Source organism: Malus sylvestris, chromosome 12 (genome assembly GCF_916048215.2).
Source record: "Malus sylvestris chromosome 12, drMalSylv7.2, whole genome shotgun sequence".
NCBI classification, from domain to species: Eukaryota; Viridiplantae; Streptophyta; class Magnoliopsida; order Rosales; family Rosaceae; genus Malus; species Malus sylvestris.
In genome coordinates this window covers 32,166,219-32,187,943 of record NC_062271.1, presented here as the reverse complement: position 1 = coordinate 32,187,943, position 21,725 = coordinate 32,166,219, and the positions used below count along the sequence as shown (strand labels likewise).

The 21,725-nt window shown below is 34.9% G+C and overlaps 2 protein-coding genes across 2 annotated transcripts; one reads left to right on the top strand and one right to left on the bottom strand.

Annotated features, from left to right (window-relative positions):
* The first annotated feature begins 1,043 nt into the window (after positions 1-1,043).
* Positions 1,044-6,717, top strand: LOC126593113 (serine carboxypeptidase-like 20). Its single transcript, XM_050258998.1, has 13 exons — positions 1,044-1,419; positions 1,526-1,662; positions 2,607-2,683; positions 2,807-2,929; positions 4,684-4,786; positions 4,919-4,956; positions 5,055-5,156; positions 5,291-5,380; positions 5,471-5,734; positions 5,824-5,889; positions 5,981-6,102; positions 6,204-6,366; positions 6,458-6,717. The coding sequence occupies exons 1-13, from the start codon at positions 1,271-1,273 to the stop codon at positions 6,539-6,541; spliced, it is 1,518 nt and encodes a 505-aa protein (XP_050114955.1). The 5' UTR covers positions 1,044-1,270; the 3' UTR covers positions 6,542-6,717.
* Positions 6,718-7,738: 1,021 nt separating this feature from the next.
* Positions 7,739-11,791, bottom strand: LOC126593114 (probable protein phosphatase 2C 33). Its single transcript, XM_050258999.1, has 5 exons — positions 10,589-11,791; positions 9,625-10,014; positions 9,407-9,524; positions 8,676-8,899; positions 7,739-8,574 (listed from the first exon to the last, which is right to left on the bottom strand). Exons 1-5 carry the CDS (start codon positions 10,841-10,843, stop codon positions 8,050-8,052), a joined length of 1,512 nt encoding a protein of 503 aa, XP_050114956.1. The 5' UTR covers positions 10,844-11,791; the 3' UTR covers positions 7,739-8,049.
* Between the last annotated feature and the right edge of the window lie 9,934 nt (positions 11,792-21,725).

Genomic DNA, 21,725 nt, shown 5'->3' with positions numbered 1-21,725 from the left:
TCTAATTTACAATCTAACATCGCAGTATCCGCACAGCACAGCACAGCAGGTGTGTGTATAATATATGTTGTATCCATCGCCAATAAATCAATTATCATATATTAATATTAATCACTCCCTCGTAAAGCATAGCTTGCTTCAATCCGCTCTCTCTGCCAGTTAATTAGTTTCTCTCTTAGACTCTTGTTTACAACGAACGATTTCATCCAAACACAAACGCTTTTTTACTAACAATAATATAATATATATTCGTACATAATTTCACCGGTCAATTAAATAGCTCAAATTTTTACCTCTTTTGCTGTATATAGTATTATGAAAATTTATTCTTTATTTTGGTCAGAGGTATTAAATATCGATGATATCGGAAATATCGATAGTCCAAAAACACGGAAATTTCGATGGAAATATCGGGATATTATCGATATCGATAAAAATTGAATAAAAACCACGGAAATTGTAAGAAAAACTTGGAAATTTTTATTGAAACTTTGCAGGATGTTTATTTAGTCAATTATCTATTAGTTTATCACAAAAAATTGGAAGAAAATGCATTGCATGATATATATAAGTTATAACTGATTTAAGTTGATTATATAGCGAGCAGGCAAACATTGTGAGTGTAGAAAATATGTAGTAATTAATGAAATAAGTTTAAACACACCATAATCATTTATATATAATGAATTAATACAATATTTTATACTTTATACATTGTATGGTAAGATACATGAGTAACTTAGCAAGGTCTAAAATATCGATGATATCTCGGTAGTCCAAAAAAATATATGTAGTCCAAAAACACGAAAATTTCGATAAAAATATCGGAATGTTATGAATATTTTAGACCAAGCTCAACTTAATCATATATTAGACAAAAGTATTAGCCAATTTAACATACATATTGCATAGACGTTCTCTCCGATCTTCGCAAAGTGGTTTGGGGGTCCCCCTTTAACATATATATTGCATGGTCCTCCTTTCTCTTCTTTTGTCTTACTTTTTGGTGGAAGTTGTTTTTGACTTTATTATGCCAAAAAAAATTCCTTGTAATTTGACCCAAAATTAATATTTTGGCCTTGTTCTTCTTCCACCCTCCATATCTCGAAATTTATTGTCTATAAATAATTTTATTGTATATACAGAGTACTCTTCTCATTGATTTTATCACCTCTCCATCTTCTTTATATATATATCAACACAGCAACAAGTTTATTACTAAGAAACTGCAGGTCCTTGTGAAATTCTTGATTAATACAAGGAAGGAGGCATGGCGGCCATGGCCAAATTTTCAGTACTCTCACTCTGCTGCATGCTTTTTGTGAGTTTGGTCGTCATTATTGAGGCTGCCCCTCAAAGCTCTCTTGTCACTCATCTTCCTGGTTTTAATGCTACCTTTCCATCCAAGCACTACTCTGGGTAATTCAGTTATATAATTACACACATGTACATATTATGCTTATATATCTCTATATGTTAGAACTACTACTTTTAATTTGATGGGAATTTGTTGAATATTGTGTAGATATATTAGCATAGATGGAAAGAATCTTTTCTATTACTTCGTAGTTTCAGAAGGGAACCCAGCAACTGATCCGGTTGTTCTGTGGCTCAATGGTGGACCCGGCTGCTCTAGCTTCGACGGATTTGTCTATGAACATGGTAACCAATCCCTACCGTACATGTTCAGTCTTCCACTTGATCTCTTTCTTTCTTTTTTGCTTTCTTCTACTTACACACCACTACTACTTGAATCATTTTAGTTTCTTTCTCTCTATATCTTTTTCAATAATATATATACTTAGGTGATTTCTGTTCAACCACAAGTTTGTTTTTCTTTCCCATTTTATCTTATTATATATAACAATATAATAGCTGGACGACTAGTGTCTGTATTATATATGCTTTTGCATGAGATGCTTCTGCTGCTACACGTTTTTAGAGACGTTTGGTGGATGTGTTTCACTGTATATGCCCTTCTTCTCGTTTGGGGGCCGTTATTATCAGTTAGCTTGCTCACAGGTGTGATGATTGGATAAAAATATCACTTTTGTTTCACAAATTACAATAATTTCTTCATTCCCGTCGTCACACCGGGTCAAGATTCATGTTTAAGATTAAAACATTAAAACCATTAGATTTGATATAAAAAATTGAGATTAAAATATTAAAACCAGATCTATTTATTCTCCGCTCTTACACTAAATTCAAAGATATATGACCATTTATTTGTCATCAGTTACTTGGTGTGCACCGGGGGAACTGTAACTGATAGATAATATGTGCCTTGGAAACACAATTCACAGATCAACTCTAACACGTGTAAGTGTGTTGTCCATTTCAGCTGTACGCAGATTGGCACCACACATAATTGAATTGTTGTCTTTTCTTGTTGTCTGCTAATTTATTTTGAATATAACCACAAAAAATAAAAAGCCACTACTAGATGTTAATCATATGAAACTCCTTGACACCATCATCTAGAATATGCAACATGTGACAAAATCTTATCATTCCTTGGCCAAAAATTGATGTGACATCATTAACTTTGAAAATGAGATCATATTTTTAGGTTAATTTACTTGATTAATTATGTATATATGTAGGACCATTCAATTTTGCAGAAGGAAAACCTAAAGGAGCATTGCCTGTTTTGCATCTTAATCCTTATAGCTGGTCCAAGGTAGATCTAATTAAACATTATTTATATAGAAAGCCTACCATGTTTTCCCCTTACTAATTTTTATCATCGTTATTTTTTAGTATTGGGCATAATTTAATAACCAATTAATTAATTAATTATCAGGTTTCCAACATAATTTATTTGGATTCTCCTGCTGGTGTTGGATTTTCTTACTCTCGAAACCAAACCAAATATACCACTGGGGATATCCAGACTGCTCTTGATACCCATGCCTTTCTCCTCCGGGTAATTAATCTGTTTTTCTAATTAATTAATATACTCCTCAATATCATATTACAGATCATCATATGCTTATTGATTATAAAGGGGATTAAAAATGTTGTCCTGTGATGCTATACATTTTCTTTTGGATAAATTAGGTTCTCATCCTTCGTTTTACTACTCCATTGATTAAAATATTTTTTTTTTCAATTTTTTATCAAAGTTCTTGGATATTAATAATATCATTAATTATTTCAATAATAAAATAATTTTTTATTTCTAAATATATTCATTTAATGTTTAAAATGTTACTGTATTTTAAGGATTGTTACATCCCACATCGCCCATGGATGAGAATATACATTTAAGGATCACTTCCATGGGCGATGTAGGATGTAACAATCCACCCCCCTTAGGGGCCCGTCGTCCTCGTCGACACACTTTCAGCTAGGGATTGGCTCTTATACCATTTGTCACATCCCGGCCCGGGGGCAAACCACTTCCCGGGCCCGCTCCACCACTGTAGCACGATATTGTCCGTTTTGGGCCCCGACCACGCTTCCGCTGCTGATACCAATCTGACACGTCTCGATCCTGATATTCTCTGAATACACGGATAGGCACGTGATGGCCGACACCTGAGGGTGACGAAAGTCAGTTATTGATTACAAGAGTAATGATTAGGAGAAAATATTCATAAATAAACATATTGTTACATCCCAAATCGCTCATGTGAGTGATCCTTAAATGTGTATTTTCATCCATATCTAGCACGAGACTTTTTGGGAGCTTACTGGCTCGAGTTCCGTAGGAACTCCGAAGTTAAACGAGTAGCGCACAAGAGCAATCCCATGATGGGTGACCCACCGGGAAGTTCTCGTCTAAGTTCCTAGAAACAAAACCATGAGGGGCATAGTCGGGGCCCAAAGCGGACAATATCGTGCTATGGTGGTGGAGCGGGCCTGAGATGTGGTGGACCCCGGGCCGGGATGTGACATTTTTAATTTGTACCAATTTTCTTTTCAGTTTTAATTTGTACTCATATATTAATTTCTTTTTGTGCCCATATTTTTTAAAGTTTATTTGTATTTGTACCCATATTTTTTTTATTTGTACTTTTTATTTTGCTAAATGTACCCCTGCTAATTATATGTACCCATTCATGTAAAACTTTTTAATCTTAAAATCTACTCATTCTTAAATATACCAATTTGTTATATGTAAAATGTACCATTTTTTTATATAAAATCTATTCAATTTTTTTCTAATCTATTTTTAAACTTATATGGGTACATTCTTTTTTCTTTGATTTTAAAATGTATCAATGTCAAGTTTAATCGAAGAAATTTACTAATGTTATTAAGCTTAATATCTTTTTTTTTTTTGTGATTTTGAAGAATGTACCCATTTTTTGATACAATAAATTTTTTGGTTAATCTTGATGAATGTACCCATGTTTACACACACACACACACACACACACAATAGTATATTTATATTTTAATATTTTTAATCCCCCAAATTATGGTTTTTTTTATTTAAAATCTCATTTATATAAACAACTAAAATTTCTAATTTTTAATTTAAAAAATATAGTAACGTACATAGAAATAAATTATCATATTAATTTCAGGGATCTCGATCAAAAATTAAAAACCAATAAGGTTTCAATCAAAGAATATTCATAACTAAGGACCGCATCCAAAATCTCCCTTTTCTTTTTCGTTTGTTTCTTCTATTTTGTTGCTAAGAATTCTGTATTGTTTATGCAATCACAGTGGTTTCAGCAATTCCCAGAGTTTCAACCAAATCCGTTTTATATTTCGGGAGAGTCTTATGCTGGAGTCTACGTACCAACTCTTGCTTCTCAAATTGCAAAAGGTAGCTAATTAATTTATATGTATTTATATAAATACAACATTACTCGAATTGCATATGTGTATAATGTATTTGTTGGATTTAATTTCTGGTGTGTAACTATGTACTGTATTTTCTCCATATATATATGTATAGGTATAAACAAAGGAACAAAACCAACTCTAAATCTCAAGGTGCGTATTCTGTCAAGTCGACTTGAGAAAATTAAGCTACATAAACTGATTCGTTTCATCGCGTTAATTGTAGTTAAACTTGTAATGTGTGTAATCAGGGTTACCTGGTGGGGAATGGAGTCACAGACCGAAGATTCGATGCCAATGCTTTAGTCCCATTTGCTCATGGGATGGCTCTCATTTCAGAAAAAATCTTTCAGGTAGCTAGCTGGCTAGAGTACTGATCAATTAGTTAACTCACACACATTATGTCTTCGTTTTCGGTTTTCCTTGCTGAATTTCCACTGTCAGAAGTTTGTGTGAGGCAAATATCTGAGATGCCTCTATGTTGCAGGAAGTTGTTGCCACATGTGGTACTGACCTCCTTAATGTTCCTCCTTCCAATCGTAGTCTATGCCAAGAAAAATTTCAACCACTTGACAGGGTGCAATTCTAGCTCTTTTATTCAATTTAATTAGATTCGAACTTGTCACATTGTTAACTGTAATCTGGACACAACTATTTGATTAATTAGGCTCTTGACGAACTAAACCTCTACGACATCCTTGAACCTTGTTACCATGGCCCCGGAGCTGATAATAACAAAAATTCCAAAGAAAATAAAACAAGCAGCTTACCGTTAAGCTTTAAGCAATTGGGGAAGACGACAGAGAAGCCTCTGGGAGTGAGGAAAAGGATGTTTGGCCGAGCTTGGCCTTTTCGAGCAAACGTAGAAGACGGCATTGTCCCATCATGGCCTCAGCTCGCAAAGACACTGGATTCTGGTGTTCCTTGTATCGTAGGTTACTCTTAAAACTCAATTTTAATTAGATTAGATTAGATTAATTTTTCAGTAATTAATTTGGATATTAAATAATTTCTCTTCAGAATGATGAAGTTGCAACGCTATGGCTGAACACTCCAAAAGTTAGGGAAGCAATTCATGCACAACCAGTAAGCTTGCTTGATTTTTCTTTTTCTGCTTAATGATCTAATTAAAAGAAAGAAAGAAGGAATGAATGAATGAGTGAATGACGTATGACAGGAAAGTGTGGCTGGTCCATGGGAGTTATGCACAGATAGAATAAGTTATTCACGCGATGCTGGAAGCATGATCCCTTACCACCAAAACCTTACAACCCAAGGTTACAGAGCCCTTATTTACAGGTATTTAATAATATATTAACAGATTGATCAAGTCCTAATTAATCAAGTTAAAGTGAAATGTATATGGATTAAGCTAATTAATAAAACAATTAATGTTGCAGTGGAGACCATGATATGTGTGTTCCGTACACTGGGAGCGAGGCATGGACTGCATCACTTGGATATGAGATTGTAGATGAATGGAGACCTTGGTTCTCCTCTGACAACCAAGTTGCCGGCTACTTACAAGGATATGCCAACAGCCTCACCTTTCTCACCATCAAGGTCTCTAGTCCCTCTACTGTATACATTAATATTGCTATATATAGATGTTTCTTTCCTTCAAAATTAACGATAAATCTGTAAACATATGCAGGGAGCTGGACACACCGTCCCAGAGTACAAGCCGCGGGAGGCACTCGACTTCTTCCAACGCTTTGTGGGCGGAAAACGCATTTGACTGACAATAATACGACGACATCGACCAAGCTCAAGCAGCTACCATTTCATTTTCATTTTTCAATGTTCACTTTTCACTTTTCATCACATTTTCCTTTCGTTCTCTATATTTCCATTTGTTGAAAGAGTACTACATTGAGTTTCAACTTATAATCTTCATTGAGTTTCAACCAAGAATTTCATATTCTCTCTTCTTTTTTGGATCAATGCAGGAAAACAAAAAGGAAACAGAAACAAAAAAGAGGTCCCATAACAACTGGAAAACACGCTAGTCTTGCCCTCCCTCCCTTTTAACCTCAAGCCAATTAATGCACATATGATGTTTTCCACGATAAAATCTAGGAAATATCTTCTGGTTATTAGTTTCATTATTTGTGAGTGAGACGGACATAATCTTCTTTTGCAAATCAAATTTAATTCCTCAACATTAATTAAACCATTGAAAACAACCCTCCATCATAATATCTCTCTCAAGTCAAGTACCGACGTTGTCGTTGTATAAACAGATTCCAATCAATCCTCACCATAATATATATATGTATGTAGTATCTTTCTGGAAAATTCAATTTGTGTTGTGCTTAATTTGGTTGCTTAAGGTCAGTTCAGTGATGGTCCTGATGAATGAATGCTACTATTCAGGGTTTAGATTATGACAAAGATATTCTGAAAATACAAAGCTTTGCCGTTGGCCCCTAAAGTCAAAAGGAATCAATGAATAACATCAACAGCCCACCAACTTAACTTTAGGGCAACTTGGATGGTGCCAAGTTGCCGACTAGTGAACTACCACAAGGGAGGGAGTATATGAACAAAGTTTGATCCAGAATCTCTTGTACACTAGGATTTTTTACCGTTAGATATTTGATCATTGAATCTTCGACTAAGACTCTAACGGCTGAAAACCTCAGTGTATGGAATACTCCAGAACATACTAGAAAAATCTCGGGAGTATATATGCACACTACATTTATCTCCACCAAACAATTACCAAATTAAATGCAAATTCAAAACTCAAAACTAACCGACAACACAGTGAACACACAACTTTCTACTAACAAGAAAAGCTAATCAAGTAGCTTATAAATATCTTGTTTGCAAGTTGCAACTGGGGCAACATTACAATTGCAAATATGTACATATTACTCCACATCTGAACATGACAGGCACTTCTTCAAATACAAAAACAAGACAATTCAAGTTGAAAACTAAGATGAAACTTCATTCATTCATTCTCACAAAATTATTATCCACGTGTCGAAGTTCATGAATTTCTTCAAAACAAAGAAAGAAAAAAGAGTCGGAGAGTTGGATTTTTACACAAAAAAATATTCCAATCTCCCCAGACATTGCTAATATAGTCGGGAGGATCCCTCACACCTCTCCAGTCAAAATTTTAACTTTCATTTCACCCTACATATGTGTTGTAGAATAACATAGACAAAGCAAAAGAATAAATAATACAAAACAATTATGATATCAATATATGATACGAGAAAGAAACAGGGGAATTCAAACCTTCTTCCACACCTTCTTGTCTTCTTTTGTGGGCGTAAACCTGGGCAGATTCAATAATGTGTTCACCCGAGAAACTCCTTCAAGGGCTGACCACTCTACACCTGGTTCCGAATTCATTTCCTCTGCAGCATTCTCCTTTCTTCCTCCTTCTTCTTCATCATCTTCTTCGTCCTCTTCGTCTTCTTCGTCTTCTTCCTCATCTGCAAGGATCTCTTCGGCAGTTCGGACAGTCCCCGAGCGGACCAAAGAAGCTGTCTCCGAGAGATCTTCAGCATTTACCTCATCTGCTGTAGTAGGCTGCTCCTTCTCATTTGACCCGTTATTAGCAGCAGTTGATACTATGTTTGAGTCTAAGTCAAGGAAGAGACAAACTACAGCACAGTCATCTACTTTGGAAGTTGGGTACTTCTGTCTCCACGCTCTAACTGCTGTCTCTACCAGTGCTTGAGCTGCAGAAGGACGTGCAGGGGCTGTTGCTATAACATCTACCACTTCTTTGTTAGAGAGAACATCCCAAATCTGCCAAAAAAGTTTTAATCTTAGATTCGAAGAGCACAAGGAGGAATAGGAGGGGGGAAGGGTCTCTTTAGAAAATAGCTTAAAATTAGCTGGCTACGTACCCCATCTGTCGCCAGGACTATAAATTCATCCTTCTCTGTGAGACGCCGATAGGATACATCTGGCACAGAGATGAGGCCGAAATCCTTGAGGCAGAAATCTCCAAAAGCACGTGCCATGGCAAGACCAGGAGAGTCATTGTTTGGCAGCCAGACTCGAGCAACCTCAGGTTCATCCTGAAGAGCAAAAACGCGCCCTCTACACTTCCGTATTCTCTCTGCTTCCGCTGTTAGTGAGGAAGAATTAGGGAAAAAGCAGGTAAGAACTAAGAAACAATTTAATCACAAGAAGCTAGCAAGCAGACCACAGTTGACCACAGAGCATTCCCTGTTTACTATTGCAGGTAGATGAAAGCCATTATCCAATGTACCAGGAAAATTCACTTTCTATCATTTATGAGAAATTATTTCTTTAATTCTGGTCCCAAGTTTCATATATAAATCCAGAAACTAACGAAGCATGACAAAACAAAATAACGAGTGTTTATTTTGGCGTAGAATTATAGTTTAAAAAATATTCATGTCGGGGTGTGATTGAAGTTCCCAAAACTCTTTGTTGTGTTGTTAAGAAGATGTTCAGATATGAAATATATTTTTTTCATGTATCGAGCATCATTAGAAATTTGACCAGATCAGGTCCTGCCAAAATCATAAACCAAATTTGAAAACTAGCAAACTGAAAACTATTACAAGAAAGGAGAAAGGAGAAGCGAAGAAGAGAGAAAGAGTGATACCTGGAAGACTTGGTTTGAGATCCACAGTCAACTGAATTGCACTTAGAGTGTCATCTCTATCTCTCGTGCACAGAACGGCTCTGGAGTCCCCAACATTTCCAATGAATAAATCCCGACCCTAAGAAACACGCCAATACATGCATGATCAAGATGAGCATATCACCCAAAAAAAAAAAAAAAAAAAAATTAGAACAAGTTTGCAAAGGATATGAAAGCACCTGTTTAATCAAAGTTACCGCTGTTGTCCCACTACAAAAGCAATCGATACTTGGTGTTGTTCGCAGCTCCCTGTCCATAACTTTGAAAGCCTTCAGAAATGACTCTCTCAGTGCCTGAAGGATCTCAGGGTTTTTTTCTGTTTCGTCAACATCCACGGAGGGCCTGAGATCTTCATCAACAGATACAAAAGCAGTATCATCTGAATTCAAGCTTCCTGCAGTGTTGAGGCTGATCCCTTTGAGAACTTCATCATTGGTAATTTTCACTTCCCAGTTTGCACTCAATTTCAGAGGAAGAGAGTCCCTCACTCTTTTAGCAACCATATGACCAAATGGACCGTGCCCATCGAAAACACCACAGAAAACTGTGTCTGTTCTCGAACAGAAATTCTGAAATTCATATTTAAAAGATTTAGACAATAATAACATTGTTCACCCCTGGATATGTTTCCTCTTAAGATACATATATCACAGCAAAATCTCAAAACGTAACATTCAGAGAACAAGGATCAAACAGTGATACAAAATATATAAGTTTAAAAACACGGATACAAGAAAACAAGGATCAAACTATCTGAAGCGAAGGTTAATGCATGCCAGAATCCGTCCACGTAAAGTAATAAACACATTGACAATGAAGGTGAGCCAATTTGCTCTGCAAACGACTTGTAATAGCTGAGGAAAATGATTAAACAAAGAATTCAACTGCCAACACAGAAGTAAGTTTTGCTAGTCTGGATAATTTCCTTGGGCAAAAAGGGTGGAAAAACTGCAGCCAACTAATAGAAAATGGTTTTTCCTTTCTTGAAGTAGAACTACAGGAAGTACAATTTCTTTCAGCTGAATTGATCATAATACAAAAAATAAAAATTTGCACACTTGGATTTTTCATGCAGATTTAAAATTGATGAATCCGTAAATATATCAATAAGGCTGCAGGAAAAGAAAAAAGAATACATTTTACCTCCCAAACAATCATGGCATCCTGATTGGTTCCTTTCTTGCCCTGCTGGGTAAACAAAGATGCAGCTTCACTGGACCCATTGAGGAACATTCTCCCGGGAATTCTGTGCAGCTGTTCTTCCCGGCGGTAATCGAAGGACGAATTTCTCGACCCCATTCTCTTCTTAGAGCTCTTCCGCCGCCGGACTTCACAGGAGGGAGACGACGGCGAATTGGGCAGAGGGCTCCTGCTTTCTACAGACAAGCAGGAACCCATTCTCAGGGCCCTGATAATGTTTAGTAGGCACTCCAGACCAGCTGATGAGCAATACAACCCCGCACTCTTTTTTATTGACGGATCCGTCGTCGCAAACTGTCGCAAATAACCCCCAACGCCCTTCAATTTCACGGCCTTTGATTAACCATCCAAATCAATCCACTAAATTCACTCACTTTTGATCAGATTAATCCACCTTAATTACAATCTGCGACCAAATTGCTACAGAATTCCCCAGCAAGCACTTGAATTTTTCCCTTTTCCAGGAAAGGAAAACACTTTTCTCTTTCAATAACCCCCTCTCTATTTCTCTCTTCCCTTTTCAGATCAGGAAAGCAGATCTATGTAAGAAGATCCAATTCAGAATACCAACTTTTTCACCACGAATCATTGTCCCCGAATCCGGCTAGAAAGCTCTCCAATTGCACGACCCCAATGGGTTGTCCTTCCTTTCCCAGATCAAGCTCGAATTCTACGAATCCAAAAGAAGAAAATGCCAAAATCACAGCAGAGCTGCAGAGAGAGAATGGGCAGAGCAGGCAGCTCAAGTCACGGCTCTGCATAAAGCAAGCATCTTCGTGAACGTTATCAGAAGGGAGGAAGTAGATACAGAGCCAATTTTAGAGAGAGAAAAACATCAAGGAGAGATAGAAGGAGAAAGGAAGAGAGAGAGTCTTTCGAAGTGAGAAATAATCGCAACCACCAACAGCAACTGAATTATAAAAGATTGCAAAAATACCCGCTCTTACAATACGCCCTGACTTCCCGAGAGAGAAACCGAAAAACAGAGCGAATGCAACAAACAACTACTAAACTAAATTTGAAGAACCAGAAATTAAAGAACAAAAATCTGTAGAAAGTGAACAATTTGATTTAGCCATCAATAAAATTTAATGTGGCAGTCGTACCGCCACATAATTAATTTATTGCATGATACTTAGTCGCTCCTCTTTGAATTTGCAATTCTCATTTTACTCGTTTTCATCCATGATATTCATTTTGCTCAAAATTAAATGTAAGATATGATAAAGATGAAAAAAAATTAACAATTTGATAAAAAGAAATCATAGAGTTGTAATTTTTGAGATGATTTGTATGGTAAAATTGTTATTGGTAGAAAATGGCCTAAAACAATGTATTTCCACACACATTACACAGTTAGTTTATTGCAGATTTTTAGATGTCTTGTCTGGTATATAGAATTAATATACAGACATGAGACATACATTTATCATCAGGATTCAGACATATTGTTTGAATAAGAAAACTGGATTTGTGCAGTTGATTGACCCAACTCAACTCAACTCAACTCATTGGAAGGAGTTTTTGGGCGTAATATTCCACAAGTTTTTAGTTTAATACCTCGCTTAATGCATGCGGGTTATTACATTTTACCTATAATCTCGACAGCTTTGTGTACAGATCATACATAATAAGGATCAAGAAACCCTGATTTCTAGGACAATAATGTGGTTTGCCCTCCCACGTTACACACGCATTATATACAGAGGTGTGTTATCCATACCCCCCAAATTACTTCTCACACACCTTTGTTAATTTCTATCCGTTGATCTTCTTCAATTCATCCGATCTGACGGTCGAAAATTAGAAAGGTGTGTGAGAAGTAAATTGGGTTTTGTGGATATCATACCCCTATATATATAATATATGTTCGTGCAAGTTAAGTGATGTCCAAATCATTATATATACAAAGATGCTTTTGAGTGATGTCCAATCCAAAATTGGCTATATATATAGACACAGACTAATATTAAGTAGATACAAAAGGATTTTGAGAGGATTAAAAATGGATTGGATTTGAGAGTTTCAATGTGTGTGTGGAGGCATATGTTTACATAAATATATGTATTTCAGACAGAAAACAAATAATATGAAGAGCATGCATGTTAGGAATCTACTTAGAAATGTGAACATCCTCGTCATTTCTACGTGGGCCACTCTGACTCTCACTTCTCCCTCAGCAAGCAGCTCAGCTACGGACCTCCCATCTAATCTTTTTTTCCTTTTTTTTTTTTTTTAATTTGAACGATTTCAGTTTAATCATATCAACATTTTATATTAATTTTTTATAAAGATAATAAAATATAAAATAATATAAAGAAGGAGAAAAGAAAATAAGAATAGGGGGGAAAATAATCCTACTTCCTCACTGCCTTCTAATAATTCCCTATTTTGTACAGACATGGAATGCAATATGCATGGCACACAGGCACAGTACCATGTGTAATTCTACTCGTCAAATATATATAAATACACACACACATGTGCATACAAACTTTTACAACCGCTCGACCAATTCGGACATTCTGTTGTAATTATTATATTGAATGAAATTCAGTCGAAACAAAATTTTCCTCTCTCTCTCTCTCTCTAGCTTTCTCTCTCTTGAATTTCGTTGTTTAGCTTTTCTCTGCAAGATTACATACAAATTACTTGAATTTCGTTGTTTAGCTTTCTCTGCAAGATTACATACAAATTATCAACATATACATACATCCACATATATATATGCATTCCTTCCAAGTTTCCAACATGAACGTGGAGATTATGGGATCGATCTACGTACGCATACAATATATGCTTCTCGATCCCTCGCTCCCTCCCCTCATAAAAATCGAATATTGTTATGTTATATAAATATTAAAAGGAAAACTAATGAAAAGGGTTTGAAAACTTTGAGTTTTAATGATAAGGACAAAATAAAGGGTAAAGTGAATAGTACCATGATTGACTTTTTAGTGTAAAAATGTGGTTTTTCGTTAAAGTGAACAGTACCGGGTGCTTTTCGTTAAAGTTCCCAATATTAAATGATAGGCTTGCTAGCTGCCACCTCCACAATTTGTAGCTAGGTTTAGTTTAAGGATAATGTTAGGAAAACCAAAATTTAAAATCAAATTAACAAATCAAATAATAATGTGTCACCAATAGAAAATAAGTATGTTAATCAATCATCAACATCCACATCATTTAGTTCTCGAAATTTAGTTTAAAAATTTGTCTCTCTAGCATTACCTTAATTAGCTTAATGATAACCGCACATGCATTAATCTTTGGTTAATGCTAGGGAGATCAAATTTCTAAACCAAATTATATTAATCAAATGATGTGGATGTTGATGATCGAATTATTATTTAAATATTGATTAACGTGCTTATTTTCTATTTATAACACATCATTTGGTTTGTAAATTTTATCTAAATTTGATTTCCTTAGCATTATCTTTATTTTTTTATTATCTGATTTAATAAATTAAGAGAAAACAAAGAAAAGTAAACAAAAGTGTGTGGGAATGAAAAGTGGTGTGTTATTTTCATTTCCCTATGTGTATATGCATATCACTTCAACTTTATTCATCACAACTTCGTTTTTGGTAATCTACTTTTAGTTTACTTTTTTTAATTTGTTGATGCACAAATCGGTGAGGACTTTATTACAATAGAAAATGTTAAGTTTGTGACCTTTGCTAGATTGCTCTAGTCACTAGTATGGATAAGTATGTAAATGGATAGAGAAAGGGAAGCAAACACAAGATGTACGTGGTTCACCCAGATTGGCTACGTCCACGGAGTAGAGGAGTTCTCATTAATTGTGAAAGGTTTACACAAGTACATAGGTTCAAGCTCTCATTTAGTGAGTACAAGTGAATGATTTAGTACAAATGACTTTCGGAAATATCGTGAGAGAATGATCTATATTTATAGAAGAAAGTTTCTAGTTTCATTCTGACATTAACACGTGTTGTGTTGTGTTGTGATTGGCTTCTAATGTTGACACGTGTCACGCTATGATTGGCTTCTGATGTCGACACGTGTCGCGCTGTGATTGGCGTCCTAGTTGGAGGGAAACTCTTCTAGGTCGTTGACAGCATAACGTTGACCGATGCTCAGTAGTTTTGAGATTGGTCAAGTATGGTACAAACAAAATTGTTTATACATGATAATCCCGTTAATTGCAATGATTTCTTCAACTAACAGCAATAGACTCAAAGTTTAGCTAGCTTAATTAGTTTCATATTTGAACAATTACTGAGTTTTTATTTTATTTTATCTTCATTTTTTTTTTGAAAAAAAAAGACATTTTATTAAAACAACTAATTATGAAGGACAGTGTAAAGCATATTTGAACTATTGCCGAGTTTGAAATTTGTATTTACATGAACTTTTATTGACAATCAAGATGATGACTATATTAAACAAATATAAATATTATAGCTGTGACATCCCACATCACTCAGGGGAGTGATCCTTAAATGTATATTCACATCTCTACCTAGAGTGTTCTGGCCTCCTTCTCGCTTAACTTTGGAGTTCCTACGGAACCCGAAGCCAGTGAGTTCCCAAAAGGCCTCGTGCAGGTAGGGATGTGAATGTATATTTAAGGATCACTCCCCTGGGCGATGTGGGATGTCACAATCCACCCCCCCTTAAGGGCTCGACGTCCTCGTCAACACACTTCCGGCCAAGGATTGGCTCTGATACCATTTGTCACATCCGGCCCGGGTCCACCACATCCCTGGCATGTTCCACCATTGTAGCACGATATTGTCCGCTTTGGGCTTATCATTCCCTCATAGTTTTGTTTTTGGGAATTCACGAGCAACTTCTCAGTGGGTCACCCATCCTGGAAGTGCTCTGGCCTCCTTCTTGCTTAACTTCGGAGTTCCTGTGGAACCCGAAGCCAGTGAGCTCCCAAAAGACCTCGTGCTAGGTAGGGATGTAAATATACATTTAAGGATCACTCTCATGGACGATGTGAAATGTCACAATAGCCAAATCGTATTTAGAGAGATTGGCTACAATTCACATGAAAGATAATAATTGTATTAAAATACATTAAGTATTGTAACTAAATTTTTATTTAGAATCTTCTTACTCAATAGATGTAAATACAAAATATTATATTCGAAGCGGAATGTATAAGCTCAAAATAAATATTTCAACGAAACCATTTAGCATTAAAATTTTAAGGCGTAATTGTGCATTACCAGGCATTTAAAAGTCATCAATGAAATATATAGTTTTGTGATATTTAAAATTTTAAAAACGTTACAACAATATATATATATATATATATTAAATTTCGAGTATTTTATTCAACACTGTATAGATCAATCAAATCAGAACTTGAAAAAAGTCATAATATATAGGATTGTGGAAATGGTCCCAGAGTTCACATCAACTTTTATTTGTTTGGTGTTTTCAGACTTTGACGTTCATTGACACGTGAATCATAACATGAATAAAATGGAAAATACGACTAGTGACTAACAACGAAATAAAAATAGAGAAATGGCAAATACACATTTTTTTTAGCATTTTATACTCTTTTATTTAATTATCATTGTTGATTATCTTAACTTATCTAATTTACTGGCTAAAAAAAAAGATGTGTGAGAAATTAAGAAATGTGTTTATAAATCACTTTCTTTGAATTTCACTTGGCATAGAAAGAGTCGTGAAAGACATAAAGATCTTTCGTATCAAGTCATATCATTTCATTATATCGACAATAGTGTTTTGGACCTTGATTGTATGCCCTCCCCCGTCTCACCCCCTTTCCTACCCTTTTATTTATGTGGTCACAATTAAGTCACGTCAACATTTTATTTTGATATTTTTATAGAAATAATAAGGCAAAAAGCAATAGAAATATAAAATGTTAACGTGACTTAACTGTGATCACAAAAATAGAAGGAGATGAAAAGGACATGGGATGAGGAGGGCAGACAATCCAAGTCCTAGTTTTTTAACATAGTATGATGACTGTCGTGCAAGATTTTTTTTTTTTTTTTTTGGGAGGGGGGTTAGGGGGCCTAGTCTTTCTATTATTGTGCTCTCATGAGTGCTTTTGATGGATCAACTAGTCCATCTTTGTCCTCTGTCCATCCAATAATTTAATTTAAGAAAAAATTAGTATCCGGTCCCTAGTTCTTATTGTTTATTGACTAAGACCTTATTAGTTCTCAAATTTTGATTCAAGTCCCTATCATTAATGTGATAATGAATTTACATGTTTATTATATAATTTTTAATATAAAAATTAGTAATTAATTTAGGGTTTAATACTCACACCTCTATTAAACTTCTAATTAATTTTCAATTCAAACATTTCCAAAATAATAAAAAATTAAATTAAATTAAGTTTGTACCTATTAGTTTTTTTTATATATAAAAAGATTCTCAATTTTTTTTAATCTTAAATGTACTCATTCATATAATTTTTCAATATTTTTAATCTTAAATGTACCCATTCTCAAATATATCAATTTGTTATATGTAAAATGTACCCTTTTTTAATATAAAATCCATTCAAATTTTTTAATCCATGTTTAAACTTATATGGGTACATTCTTTTTCGTTGATTTGAGAATGTATCCATGTTTTGGTACAATAATTTTTTTGTTAATTTTGGTTAATGTACCCATACATATATGTACACACACACACACACAATATAATAGAGAGTATAATTTATATTTTATTATTTTTAATCCCATAAATTATGGGTTTTATTTAAAATCTCATTAATATAAACAATTACAAATTTCAATTTTTAATTTTTAATTTAAAAACATAGTAACTTACATTATTACATTAATGTCAGGGACCTCAATCAAAAACTAAAAACTAACAAGGTTTCAATTAAAGAATATTGATAGTTAGGGACCGCATACAAAGTGTCCCTTAATTTAATAAACACAGTGTTGGAAATGTGCCCTAAAGCCAATCATGTGATGATACTTTACGGACATTTCACATGTTAAACTAATCTAGTTTTACATATAAAGGGCATACATTATTGTTTGAGCCGTCTCATATAAATGTTATATGCTTAAACGATAAAGTCCAAGGAATATGTGATTGGGAGAATGTAATCTAATGAAGTTAGATTCATGAGACCATTCTTTCGTAGACACATCCTAAACGTTCCTGATCATAGGATTGTCAATTGGGCGTTGACAGTCCGTTAAGATCAGTACGTACTATGTCTTCTCTCAGGGAGAGTGATTAGTCTCGAGTCATTGGTGTGTGTGACATCAAGACAAGTACGTAGGTGCTCAATAGAGAATGAGTTCACTGAACGTGATCAACGAAGAGTTCTTATATTCCATGTCACATGAGAACTCATGGTTGGGATAATGCAAAGTAGTCCTTTGACCTGAGGCATCACAGTTGTCTTGTGGTTAAGTCCTTGATCTTTGATTATGTCAAAGTCACCCCCTCGGGGTGTCCACGGCATCGTTGGGGTTAAGCCACTTAGCTATGGAGACAAGTGAATGCGCAACAAGGGATCTCTAACCTTCAAACAGTTGAGGGAGAATACTCTATGATATGATTTGGAATCTCTGGCCAGAGTATGAATGAGATTAGGGAATGCGTTCCAAATCACATTCAAGGAAATCATATAAGCACATGAATCACATTGGATAGTAGACATGAATAAATAAACTATCATACCAAACAATGTGGTCAAGAGTATTAGATTAGAGAAGGACCGTATTGCATTTGTAATCCCAAACTGAATAGGTTCTCTATCCTCTTCTGATTAGCTTGGGTAACCATGATATGCTGCTAGGTGTCACTCATGGTTTGTGGAAGCCCTAAACGTGTGTAATCACTAAAGGGAGAATTGAAAATAGTTTCAATTCACAATCGATGTAAAATGGTTTTAATCGCCCACTACCTCGCTAAAATGAACCTAATGGATCGCACACCATAAAAGGTAGAGATTGGAGATTAAACGGAAATGAGTAAGAATGATTAAATGGTTTAATCATTTATTTATGGCAAGGATTAATTAATATGTTAATTAATCAAACGAATAAGTTCGTTAAAGACTTCGGGATAGTTTTGGACCTTAAGGCCCAATGGGCTTCGAACGTCAAGCCCATTAACTTAAGTTGTACGACAATTTAATGAATAAAGATTCATTAAGGCCCAAAAGCCCAAATCTCTCTATATGTCCGGCCATGAAGATGAATTAGGGTTTTTTGGTTGTTTAGGTCACTTAAAGAAGTGACTATATAAATGACTTTATAGCCAAATATTCATGAAGTGAAAAAGGGTTTATTTTGGGGGAAAATTGGTGAGAATTGTCTCTCCATTTTCTCTCTAAAGAAGCTAACACCTTGGAGGGTACATCTAGCAATCCTACTACTCCAAGGTCACTCATTTCTTCTACAATCAAACCTTGGTGAAGAGACTTAGAGGTTCCCTATTTTGGGAACTTGGAGAAACCTATTCTTCCATCCAAATCCATGGATCTAAGAAGCAAGGAATGAAGGCCCCTATCTCTTTGGGTGATTAGCCTTTGCTTATGCAAAGAGGAATCTACAAAGGTATTAATTTCAACTCACTTTGTTTTGAGTTGATTATTGGTTCACCAATCTACTAGGCTTTGAATTTCATGGGTAATGTTTTGTTTTTGAATGCATACAAGCATGATTCCGCCTTTAATTTGTTAATTGCATGCTATAGATGTTATTCAAATGAACATGTTTTTCAAAATAAATCCTTCAAGTGGTATCAGAGCCTAGGTCTAGTAGTTGATGAATCCTTTTGGGTTTTGTAGTTCATAAGTTTATGATTTAAAAGTTGTAATTGTTACAAGCTTTATTCTTGCTTCTTTGAATGTAAATTTTGTTTGAAAATTTGCCATCTCAAATGTTGTAGATGTAGTTCATATGAGGATGAATATTGGAGCTAAAATTTGGTGCCATGATTTTGGGGATTTTCGGCCAAATCCAAAGGGTGATTTTTTTGGTTCATGTTTGTCTTGTTAAAAATGTTTTAAGGTGACTTTTGGAACCCCTAAGTACCCTAGGATGTTAACACCATTTTGAATGGTGAAAATTTGAGTTTTATGGCTTGAAAACATTCATAGAGCTCTTATGGGTTTTCATGGATGTTCTTCATTGTTCTTGATGTTCTTGCCAAGAACAAAAAGGTTTTGTGTTTTGATTCAAAGTTTTGAATATTTCATAAAGTTTATGTTATATGTTTTTCAAATGATTTATCATGTATTTAAAGTGTTAAATATTTGTATAAATGATGATGGAAACATCAATCATCAAAACATATATTATTTTTATGAAAGTATTTAAAGTGTTAAATATTTGTATAAATGATGAAAGAAATATCAATCATCAAAACATATATTATTTTTATGAAAGGTGAAAGCACTACTTGATTGTTTTTGACAAAACTAATAAATCAAAACACCCACCACTCCTTTTTATCCCTAAAAACCGGCCACCCTAATAAAATAGGGTATTTTTGGGGCTTTTATGCAATTACATAAAGTTTTGATACTTTTGTGTATTTGTACTTTGACCCGAAAGTTTACGTTTTGACGTTAAGGCCTAAAAACGCTAAAGGACAAATTGTTTTGCTCCTTTAATGAAGTTTTGAATTTATTTAAATTTTGGGTTCTAGTTGTATTTACATGAAGTAGTGACTTTTATGTTTTTACAAAGTGACCCCAAAAGTTTATGTTTTCGCAATATGGCCCAAAAAGTTGTGGTTATTGCATGATGGCCCAAATAGGATGAGAACAAAATTGTTTTGTCTCTTTAAATGAGAATTGGATTTTCATTTTGTTTAGCTCCACTTAAATCAATTTTATGGATACAAAAACCAAATGAAAATGTTGCATTCAATTAATTAGTTAAAGCGTTAATTAATTAAAGGAAGATTATGAACCTAAGCCTAATATAATTGAGCTATGTGAAAGGCGTTTCAAATTTGTTTGAACCATGGGAATGTGTAGATTAGATTTTGGTTGTAATTTGATTTGATCAAATGTTGTAAAAGGGCATAAGTCCTTCTTTACTTTAAGGTAATTTGTTTTATGCAAATGTTGTAATGAGCATAAGCTCATCCTTTACTTTGAAGTATTTCTTTCTTGCTTTATATGATATGCATGAAAATGAAGTAATTGGGTCCAACGCCCCTAAGACAACACGCCTTAATGTGATTAAACGCGTAACTAAAATCAATCTCCATCCCTAGACCGAGATTCAACACAAGGCTCGTGTTGAATCTAAACAAAGGTTCATAGTCATCCTAAGGCCCTAAGGCAACTATATAGTTCATCAAATGAATGCAAACCTTATGTTAGTAGTAACATATACTCTTGCTTTAAAAACCGTTTTAAAAGCATAGTGGGAGTATTATGTACAACTAAAACAATCATATGGACCAATAGTTGTAATAGGACCAAAATTGTTTTAATAGAGATTAAAATGTATATTGATATGTGATGAGACCTAAAACCCTCAACCAAACCATTATTAAGTTGATAAGCGGAGAGTGCTTTGAACACTCTTTCGTGGCCTTCCACCGTGGTAGGCTTCAATCGTTTGTGACTCATACACCGTATTCGTCCAGTTCTGGGGTTGCAAAGTATGTGCTTACATTCAGGAGAAGCCTATAAACATATGATGAAGTGAAAGGTAGGCAACGAGTGTGGCCAATATGGAGTTCTTCTGAGGCCATTCTTGAACCCCTACTTGAACTAGCATGGTGGGAATGACTTAACTAAGTGCAATGGTGCCAATATGGAGTTCTTTTGAGGCATCATTCTCTAGAGGCCAGACGAGATGGGTACTTGCATTAGTTGCAAATGAGTAAGCGTACTCTCTCATTATTATTGTTGCTAGCCAATATGGAGTTCTTCTGAGGTGGGCTTGGTAATAGTGAGCCTCCCATAACCTACTAAGAGTTTCATCCAAAACTCTCGAATTCCAATGAGGGATATGGAATTTGCCAAAAATAGTGGGTGGTGCTATTTGATTTAAAGACCCGAATCAAATGGCTTAAAATCAATCAATTTATATTCGTTATGTATTTGTTTACCAATA

Bases quoted from the DNA above. Each gene is read 5' to 3' on its own strand.
- LOC126593113 (XM_050258998.1), top strand. From the start codon at position 1,271: ATGGCGGCCATGGCCAAATTTTCAGTACTCTCACTCTGCTGCATGCTT. The intron at 1,663-2,606 runs GTAACCAATCCC...GTATATATGTAG, and splicing joins CGGATTTGTCTATGAACATG to GACCATTCAATTTTGCAGAA. The intron at 5,381-5,470 runs GTGCAATTCTAG...TTGATTAATTAG, and splicing joins AATTTCAACCACTTGACAGG to GCTCTTGACGAACTAAACCT.
- LOC126593114 (XM_050258999.1), bottom strand. From the start codon at position 10,843: ATGGGTTCCTGCTTGTCTGTAGAAAGCAGGAGCCCTCTGCCCAATTCG. The intron at 10,015-10,588 runs GTAAAATGTATT...TATGAATTTCAG, and splicing joins ATGCCATGATTGTTTGGGAG to AATTTCTGTTCGAGAACAGA. The intron at 8,900-9,406 runs GTATCACTCTTT...CCTCACTAACAG, and splicing joins TCTCAAACCAAGTCTTCCAG to CGGAAGCAGAGAGAATACGG.